Genomic DNA, 10,522 nt, shown 5'->3' with positions numbered 1-10,522 from the left:
AAACAGGCTCCAGGCTCTGAGCCATCAGCCCAGAGCCCGACGCGGGGCTTGAACTCATGGACCGCAAGATCGTGACCTGGCTGAAGTCGGATGCTTAACCGACTGCACCACCCAGGCGCCCCTCACTTCTAACCTCCCTCCAAACCACCTCCACTCAGTCTCTAGAGATAATGTTATAAAACACAAATCTAGTCCTGTCACCCTCCTGCTTAAATACTCTGCTATCTTGTGTTCTTGCATCTCCTCCCAACCTCACTCTGACAGCTGCTGCAACCAACACGCCATCAATCCATCACTACCTTCCTTTACCAAATGCCAACTTATAAACAAACTGTTGCAGGTTCTCCAAGATCTGAGTCAAACCTAACTTTCTATTCTCACCTCTTGCTTTGTCACTTGCACACACCTTCGTCCCACATCAGCCTTTCTAAATAAATATTCCCAGAGTAGACAGTATTCATTCTGTCTCCCTCACAATGCTACCTTGCTGCCCAGTCTGACTGCCTATCCCATCTTGATCTCACACTAATAAGACTGACTCCAAATATATTGCCCATTTTGCACCCACCCCATGAGTACTTTATAGACAGCATGTAAAGCAAGTCCAAAACAAACTGAAGTGCCATTTAAAAATACAAAACTACAGACTACAGTAATTGAAAAGTGTTAATTACATATTATTTAGAATATTAATGATAGGTTCTTTGAAATTTAGAACTTAGGTCTCCTATAGAAACTTAGTTAACAAATTTTGGTTTGCACATAAAGAATTTCAAAGCAAAACTGCAGTTTCTAAGCATTTGTGCTAAACAACAACAACAACAACAACAACAACAACAACAACCAGACAAACGATAGAAGTAGTTCATCAAACTATCATTTTAAAAAGTCAATTCTTTTTTACTGAGAGAGAGCGCACACGTGCAGAAGCGCTCTAGTGGAGTGGGCGAGAGGGAGGGAGAGAGAGAGAATCTTAAGGAGTCTCCATGCCCAGGGCAGAGCAAAGGCAGGGCTCACTCTCATGACCCTAAGATCACAACCTGAACCAAAATCAAGTTGGAGGCTTAAACTGACTGAGCCACCCAGATGCCCCTAAAAAGTCAATTCTTGGGGCGCCTGGGTGGCTCAGTCGGTTAAGGGTCCGACTTCGGCTCAGGTCATGATCTCGTGGTCCGTGGGTTCGAGTCCCACGTCGGGACAGCTGACAGCTGTCAGCTCGGAGCCTGGAGCCTGCTTCAGATTCTGTGTCTCCCTCTTTCTCTGACCCTCCCCTGTTCATGCTCTCTCTCTCTCTGTCTCAAAAATAAACGTTAAAAAAAATTATTAAAAAAAAGTCAATTCTTAAGTGCTAAGATTTTTTGACTCCAGTGACCCTAATCAATATTTTAATTAATTAATTATAATGTCCATGATTTTGGAGGAAAGATCCAATACATTTAATACCATTACAACATAATTTGTTTCTTTTTAATTTTTTTTTAATGCTTATTCATTTTTGAGAGACAGAGCGTGAGTGGGAGAGGGGCAGAGAGAAGGGGAGACACAGGATAGTTAGCAGGCTCCAGACTCTGAACTGTGAGCACAGAGCCCCTCCCAGGGCTCAAACCCACAACCACAACCATGACTTCCACAACTGTGAGATCATGACCTGAGCCAAAGTCCGACACTTAACCAACTGAGCCACCCAGGCACCCATAACATAATTTGTTTCTTACATCAGTTATTTGTATTAGGTAAGACTATATAATACTCATCCCCATTGAAAATCTGTATTTTAATGGATATTCAGAGATTAGTGACTTATCAATCATCTAATCCTACATAACACATTTCCGGAATTTACAAAACACTTTATTTAACTACCATTTCTGTTATTTTGCAATTTGGGATGGGTTCAGCTAAGCACTTCTGGGCTCATGTATGTATCTGTGTGCTGTGTGTCCTTAGCTAGAGTAACTTGTTTCTGCCCGGCACTAGAATTAAATGCATTGCCCCCCTCCAAAAAAAAAGGCAAAAGCAAGCCCAGAATCGAGGAACCATTAAAGAGATTCTACCTCCATTTCTGGTTGGAAAGAGCTGCAGACATATGACAAAGCACATGATTAACAGGAAATAGTGAATGGTGGCTACAAATTTTAGAACGTGATAGGTATAGCTAAACAGTAGGAGACCTATTAACATTTAAGACTGGAAATATCTTCAATATTAGATTAGAAAGTTAGGCTTTTATTTGACTGCTAATGAGGGACCACCAAAGATTTTAGTTCAAGACAGTGACAGGTTCAGAGCTGACATACCTTTTGTCTCCATTTTTAAATTTTCCCATGAGTTACAGAGCAAGCCTACCAGGTGGCCTCTTCGACCTTCTGGTATTGTTTTGCTACCTGAAATGTCATTCATTTCCAGAATTCCCTTTGACCTAGTAAGACTCTGCTCAGTCATCAACAACTGTTTAGAAAACTTTCCCACTACCCACATCTCTACACATTTTGCACAAATGCTCCAGTGCTATTCCTAGCACTCACCCTGTTGCACGTCAATTGTTTCCTCCATTGAACTGTGAATGCTTCCAGGAACGAGAATGGGTTTCAACTTATTCCTCATGGCACAGGTAAGTGCCTGGCATATGTAAAGGCATCCCATAAATGTTTACTGACTGAATCAACAACAGTAGGTGCAATGGCCGGTGGGGGAACAACTAACTTAGTTCTGTAAAGACAAACTGCTATCAAATCGGCTTCAGAAGTCAGTCACCTAAAACGCAAAAATCATACAGAGCAGCTTCAAAGGAAAAACTCATTCTTTCCCCAACAGCTACCACGCGGAATGATGTTTCCCTTTACGGCAAGTCTCGAGAGTTGCGCCCTAGATACCGTAAAAGGGAGGGAAGCCCTTGGGGAAGAAAATCAGGTTTCCCGCTTTGCGGCACCGTAAGGGCGGGAAAGTGCCCGGCTGTCGGTTGGAAGACGGGCGGGTGGGGGAATCATCGCCCCGCCCTCTCGGGCTGGACTTCCGCTCACCAAGGAGGCGTGTTCCGGGCTCTCCCACCCAGCTCTGGGCGCCGGTTAAGATCAAGGTTCCCGTCGCCGGTTCCATGGAGGCGCCGGTGGAGGCGGAAGTTGAAAATGGGGACGGCGACAGCAGCTGCGGGGACTTGTGCTTCATGGATAAAGGCCTGCGAAGGTAAAGGGTGCTGCTCAGCCAGAAGCAGCCCGCGCATTTCCCGGACGGCAGTTGTGGGTAGGTGGCTGCCTCGGTGCAGCGGAGGCGGCACAGCTTTACCCAGACCACACACAAATGCTGTCCGGCTTTCTCCCGCCTTAGAGCTGCAGAATTGCTCTGAAGTACCTCGTCCCACGAATTGTCCTTATTCCTTTCCACTTGGACTTCTAATCAACCTGGAAACTGCCCTACGACCTGACTCTACCAGCCTTTAACCGTCCTCCCTCCTTTACTGGTTCTCCTTGTTTTTCTAATTACTCTTTTTTTTACTTGTTCTGTAATTGTTAGCATACTCCGGTTCTGTCTTGTCTTTTCTGCTCCTTCTCTTACTTTGACAAAAAGTGGCACCGTGGTATCTCTAGCAGCTGTGGAGCGAAGTTTTACTGCTCTTCATTAGTTTTGCCTCAATTCTCTACACCTGCATTCTAATTTCTCCTTTGCAGAACACTATGATACCTATATCCATATACTTTTTGAAAGTACTGAACATCATATTTAGCTAGTCGTTCCCCCTTTCATGTAGCCCAAGTTTATGCATGACATACTAAGTTCTTTGTTCTGCTTTACTGACTGACTGGTCCTTGCCTACCTTTTCGGTCTCCCCTCTTAACCATTTCTTCATTTTACTCTATGATTAGCCATACTGTGCTACTGGCAGTTCCATAGTAGGCTTCTCTGTGCTTTTGCACATGCTGTTCCTTTGCGGCATGCCCTGCCATATGCAGAACCTTGCTGCTGATAATTAAACCATCTTGTTCTGGATTCTGATCTAAAATTTGCTACAAGACCCCAAGGAGATGTTTTTTAAAGGAATATTTACATTTATATTTAATAATAGCTGTTATTTACTGGATGCCATTTATGTGTACATATTATATACGTTATCACTAATCCTCACAATTATTCTGCAAGAGGGCAATTTTATAAGTGACAGGAGGCTCAAAGGATCTAAACAGCTCTTCAGCTTCACGCAGCTTGTGAGTGGTTAAGTTCAAATTTAAACCCTATTTCTGTCTAATTTCAGGGTCTGCTTTTTCTCCTGTACCACATTATCTGCAAAGTACTAATTTCCAAAAACTAAAATGTGTCAGAAAATAAATGTACATCATTATGAGCATGTGTTAATAGCATAAGGCCTGGCACTAAATGATACCTCAGTAAATGACAGTAGCTAATTTTCTGCCACGAGTTATTAGGTGCTTCAGTCTGAATTCTAAGGGAGGAGCTGAATGATCTTATGGCATATTTAAAGTGTTTTTGTGTTTTAATTTTGAATTTGAAATTCTTGATGCTAATTTGGAAGCACACCAGAATCCCTTGTTTTTTATTTTACTCCCTGAGTACTAAACCTGCACTTTCACCAGTTAGGTTTCCTCTATGGTAGCTGCTACAGAACATAGAACAGATGCCTGTAACATTGTGTGTTCCTATTCCCAACTGTTCCTCCACCCAGCATCACTGAACTATGTGCACTGTAGTTTTTATTCCTGGAACTACTATCTTTAGGAAAGGTCTGGTAATAAATGGCAGTAAATGAGAGAATGAAGAGATGAGTTCTATTTAGAGAAGGTGCATTCCAAATTTATAGAAGGGAGGATGGACTTCACTAGAAATAGCACTAGAAATAGACTTTCACTACAGATAGCAATAACTAATGGTTTCTTTTGAAACCCACTACTTTCTGGTTAAATAGCTGTCGCAAATGGTAAATAAGGCAAGATTATAAACTCCAGTGCCAGATCTGGATTTATACTGCCTCAGGTAATAACTGTAGGAACTTGGACAACTTATTTAATATCTGCAAACTTCAGTATCTTTATTCAGTATCTCAGAATACTGAGGATATTCAGTATTCTCAGCAATACTGGTTGCTGAGAATTGTTGTGAGGGTTAAATGAAATGAAGAAACTGAGGGTTAGAGAGGTTAACTCACTTAAGTAATTTAGCAAAAGAAAATGGTAGAATGCAGATTTGAACTGGGGTATTATGATTCCAGGGCCTTTACAATAACAGCCTTCATTATATGCTGATGTATGTAGAAGCTAGAAATGCCTAGGGTCACTTGCCTCTGTTGAATGGATTTCTTGTTTATCTCTATGGTCCAAAATACTGATTAGTGGTAAGAAGCACTGTACCTTATGAGTACCTTATGAGATATTAAGATGTTACCATAAGTAGGAAGGATTTCATTATAGAATGAGTAGAGCACATACTTATCATCTACATGGTATTTGGTTGATTTTAATTATTTGGTCATGATTTTAAAATCTGTTCCTTAATTATTTTTGATAACATATATTTTCTCTTGTAGCATATCAGAGTTATCTTTAGATTCAACCCTTCATGCCATCAATCTTCATTGCAATAACATCTCAAAAATTGAAGCCATTGATCATGTTTGGAATTTACAACACTTAGATCTGTCATCTAATCAAATAACTCAAATTGAAGGGCTAAATACACTGACAAAACTATGCACTTTAAATTTGTCCTGCAATATGATCACAAGAATAGAAGGTTTGTAAGTGATTTTCATGTGATACTTTGCATGAGAAAGATGATTTAAATGCTTTTCTTCTTCCCAAAAGAATGGAATAAAATATAAACCTTTGAAAACTGAGCCTAACTTTTACTACATAAAGAGTTTTCTTCAAGAAAAGTTATCAGTTTTTTAAGTATTTTGTAAAATGCCAATAAAATTGATTTCACTATCTGACTGGATTTGCTTCAAACTGTCTGAAATAGCAATACTGTGTAGCTCTAAATAATTATTTTAATTCTATAAAGGCTTTATTTTATTTTATTTTAGGACTTGAAACACTAATTAATCTGACTAGATTGAATTTATCTTATAACCACATCAATGATCTTAGTGGTAAGTAGATAATCTTATATTTTCTATAATGCTGAATGTCTGCTACATGTGATGAATTAGGCTGAGCTCAGCATGCTGAAAACTGAATAATCCCATTTTTGACCAAAATATCTAGAGAGTGTACTTCAGTCATAATTCTTTTTTTTGGTGCCAAAGCTACAGCTAAAATAAAAAATAGGAACATAAACTAGGGTGCTCGGCAACAGAAAAAACTTGGATGGGAAAGACTTAACTTTGGGAGAATAATAATGTTTTAATCATAAATAAGTAATATACTATCATATAAAGAAGAATAGTTATAATAGAACTTTTTACAATGATGAAAATATTATATATCTGTGCTGTGTGGTATGACAGCTAATAGCCAGATGTATCCTTTTGGAGCACTTAAAATGTGGCTAGTGCAGTGAGGAACTAAATTTGCAATTTAATTTTAATTTTAAAAAGCCATATGTGGCTAGTGCTAAGATATTGGACCATATGGGTATACAGCATTTTAAAGGCTATTGCGAATTGAAGATCAAATAAATTTTTTTCTTTTTGACTTTTAGCATGTCTACAAAGTTAAACATTGTTACCTATTTTTAATTGAGTAAAGTGATACACTGATAAAATGAACAAAGTTTCATGATTATTCTTAGAATTATCTGTTAGAACTGGCAGATTTCTTCTAATTATCTTCACAATTCTACCAGTATTTGAAACAATTTTATTCATGTGTTTATTTTTCTCCCAGTACTACAAAAATACTGCCCTATGCCAGGTATTTCATATACAGAAAATTAAAGAGAACCCTACCATTAAGCTGGAATGGCAAGAATATTTTAATTTTTTAATGTTTATTTATTTTTGAAAGAGAGAGACTGAGTACCAGTGGGGGAGGGGCAGGGAGAGAGGGAGACAGAAAATCCGAAGCAAGCTCCAGGCTCTGCACTGTCAGCACAGAGCCTGATACATGGCTCAAACCCACGAACTGTGTCATGACCTGACCTGAAGCTGGACGATTAACCAACTGAGCCACCCAGGTGCCTCAAGAATACTTTAATTTTTTAAAACCTTTTTTCCCTGGGATGCCTGAATGGCTCAGTCAGTTGAATATCCCACTCTTGATTTCTCCTCAGGTCATGATCCCAGGGTCTTGAGATAGAACCCTGGGTTGGGCATGAAGCCTACTTGAGATTCCCTCTTTCTCTCCCACTGCCCCTCTCTCCTGCTTGCTCTCTCTTTTTCTCTCTCCAAAAAAAAAATTAAAAAATAAACGTTTTTTCCCAAAGATGTGAAAATATTAGAATTGAGTATTAACCCTAGCTTTGTCACTGCTACATGCTGTTGAGCAAAGTATATTATTACTATTTGGATGCAGTTTCCTTATCTGAAGAATGTGACTCTTGGATAAGATTTGCTCGTTCATTCACTCAACAAATATTTATTGAAGATCACTATCACATACTGTTCTATAGTGATGAAAAACAACAACAACAAATAGATTAGGTTCTGGTCATAGGGCTTACATTGTAGTGAGGATGAAAAACAAAAAATATGATTATGTCAACCCCTCGAAAATAAGCAAAAGATTTGAGCAGACGCTTCCTCAAGAGGATATCCAAATGGCAAATAAGCACATGAAAAATATATGTATATATTTAGCATCCTTAGTGATTAAGAAAATGCAAATTACAATTGTAATCAGATCTACTTCATACCTGCTAGAATAGATAGTTTTAAAAACTTACAGTACAAAAGACTGGTGAGATTGTATAGCAGCTAGAACTTGCATACACTGTGGGGAGAACTGAAATGATACAACTATTTTGGAAAACAGTTTGAAGGTTTCTTATAATCTTAAACATACACTCACCATATAATCATGCAGTCCTTCTAGGTATTTACCTAAGAGAAATGAAAACATGTCTATTCAAAACCCTGTACATGAATGTTTATATGATTATATAGCTGTTTATATAATGATGTTTATATGATTCTTTATAATCTCCCCAAACTGGAAACAATCTATACATTTACCACTTAGTAAACAATAAACAAATTGTGATTCATCCACATGATGGAATATGCTTGGGAGCAAAAAGGAATGAACTATTGATAGATGCAGTCATATGGATAAATCTAAAAAGAAATAGGCTGGGGCGCCTGGGTGGCGCAGTTGGTTAAGCGTCTGACTTCAGCCAGGTCACGATCTCGCGGTCCGGGAGTTCGAGCCCCGCGTCGGGCTCTGGGCTTATGGCTCAGAGCCTGGAGCCTGTTTCCGATTCTGTGTCTCCCTCTCTCTCTGACCCTCCCTCGTTCATGCTCTGTCTCTCTCTGTCCCAAAAATAAATAAACGTTGAAAAAAATTAAAAAAAAAAAAAAAAAAGAAAAGAAATAGGCTAAGTGCAGGGAGTAAGACACAGAAGGTTGCACTGTATGATTTCATTTATATGGCATTCTGACAAAGGCAAGTTTTAGTGGCAGAAATTAGATCATTAGTTGCCAGGGGTTGAAAATGGGAACAGAGACATGTTGATTGGAGGGATGGAAATGTTCTGCATCTTATTATAGTAGTGGTTATACAACTGTATATGCTTATTAGAATACATTGATATGTACACCTAAAAAGAGTGTGTTTTAGTGACTTCATATCAGATTGTAATAAGGAGTATGAAGAAAATATAAGGAACCATGTAAGTCCTAATGGATAATTCTTAGAATGATAATATTTTATGTGTTCAATAAATAAAGGCACTTTATATAAGAGCATGCAAAAACAGTAAGGCACCTCACCTTCAAGCCTGTCCTGATGAACAGAAAGAAGGGTAATGTGCTAGAGCATAGTAATGAGGGGTTAATGTGCTAAGAAAAGAGATGAGAAAGTAGGCAAAGGCCAGATCACAGCTTCATACTCAGGGTAAAAGTTTGCATATTATTCTAGGTGCAATAGGAAGCCATAGGAGGGCTTTAAACAAGTAAGTGATATATACGTGTTTTTAAAGGATCACTTTGGTTGCTGAATAAGAATGAATGTTAGAAGGATAGGAGTGGAAGTCAAGTGATTGGTTAGGAGAGACTTGGACTAAGGTGGAAATAGTGTAGAGGAGCAAATGGATATATTTTGGGGGTAGAGTTCATAGGATTTGCTGATGGATTGAGATAAGGAAATGAAGAAAAAAGGAATCAAAGGTAATTAGCTGTGAGTTTTTTCTGTAGTTACAGGCGGATGATGGTACTATGTGGGAAAGATTGGGGGAAAAACCAGAGTTGAGGGGGTGAGACGTAAGGATTCTGTCTTAAATTTGAGAACCCTATTAGACATATGTGTTTATGTATTTGTATAACGTGCAGTTTAGAGATTGGGAATCATAGTTGGAGTTGTAGATTTGGCACATCAATGGTATTTGTAACCATGAAACTGTAGGACATCCTGGATAGCATATGAATAGAGAAGGCAGACCAGGAATGAGCCTTTAAAATTGAAAAGTAAGAGGAACATAAAGTTAAAACATGAGAGGAAGAACCAGTAACATGGAACAAGGACTTAGAAACATCACAGGAAGAAGAAATGCTGAGTACTTACAAGAACGCATGAGAGAAAATCTGATCTTGTAGAGAGTTGTCAGAGAAGACTTTTCTGAGGACATGAGGGATGAGTTGAAGTTAGTGATGAGGACTGTGAACAAAAGAAGAGGCAATGCTGTAAGAAACAGAAGTAGAAGTTAGCCCAATAAAGATGGAGAAGAGAAGAGTATACCAGTCAGGTTGAAGAAATTGAAGGGAAAAAAAAAGGTGGGTAAAGTTGAATTTATATATGGAGAGTACTAAACCAAGCAAAATTGTGTATAAGACCTCAGGAGGAACAATATAGAGTACATCTCTGAATGGTCTTTCCAAAAGAAGGGAGACTAGGGCATTCATCCACTGACAGTCCCCCTTCTGTTGAGAATATCCCTGGAGGTTTTAACTCCCTTACATTTCCAGGCTGCACCTTTGCTCAAAAGCTCCATTTTGTAGGGAGCTCTGAGGCAAGAAAAGAGAAACATGAAGTGCTCCAGGGAGACACTGGCAGTGTACATGGCCGCATTCATCACAGCTGCAGCTCAAGTCCGAGGCTGGTCAATGAGAATGGTACCAGGCAGCAGTCGCCTCTGCTGCAAACCTAGTTCCTAGCATTACCATACTCTAGGTGCACTCATGTAAGAATTAGTACCAGGGAACGAAATTAAATGGGTGCTATTTGTATTTTATGCTCAAACCAACAAAATTGAAGGATATTGCAGTGTTTGCTTATGTCTACTAATCAAAAATATGTATTGATCGAGAGCCTTAAGTCATGCCTTTATGCTTCTCATATAAGTACCTAACATTGGCCTTGGGAGGTACATTGTTGTGTTTGAAGAAAACCAGAGACCTCCAGGCTAGGGCCTCAAAGAGATG

At 39.1% G+C, this 10,522-nt stretch overlaps 1 protein-coding gene and 1 long non-coding RNA gene across 7 annotated transcripts in view; both read left to right on the top strand.

The window, feature by feature from the left end:
• The first annotated feature begins 3,008 nt into the window (after positions 1 to 3,008).
• Positions 3,009 to 10,522, top strand: part of LRRCC1 (leucine rich repeat and coiled-coil centrosomal protein 1) — a 48,030-nt gene continuing 40,516 nt past the window's right edge. The window contains exons 1-3 of one of the 6 annotated variants that reach the window (XM_086695732.1): positions 3,009 to 3,183; positions 5,534 to 5,739; positions 6,032 to 6,097. In XM_086695732.1, coding sequence (XP_086551858.1) covers positions 3,095 to 3,183; positions 5,534 to 5,739; positions 6,032 to 6,097 — 361 coding nt within the window. In that variant the 5' untranslated portion in view covers positions 3,009 to 3,094. Of the gene's footprint in view, positions 3,241 to 5,533; positions 5,740 to 6,031; positions 6,098 to 10,522 lie in introns of all 6 variants that reach the window. The other 5 variants (XM_086695728.1, XM_086695727.1, XM_086695729.1 and 2 more) reach the window with 5 other exon arrangements.
• On the top strand, positions 6,111 to 9,761 carry LOC147572013 (uncharacterized). The gene is made up of 2 exons (XR_015246869.1): positions 6,111 to 8,235; positions 8,481 to 9,761. It is a non-coding gene; the product is annotated as an uncharacterized LOC147572013 (long non-coding RNA).

This window comes from Puma concolor, chromosome F2, assembly GCF_028749965.1.
Source record: "Puma concolor isolate L17-30 chromosome F2, mPumCon1.1.hap2, whole genome shotgun sequence".
NCBI classification, from domain to species: Eukaryota; Metazoa; Chordata; class Mammalia; order Carnivora; family Felidae; genus Puma; species Puma concolor.
Note: the sequence above shows the minus strand (reverse complement) of the source record. Positions and strands in the feature narration are given on the sequence as shown.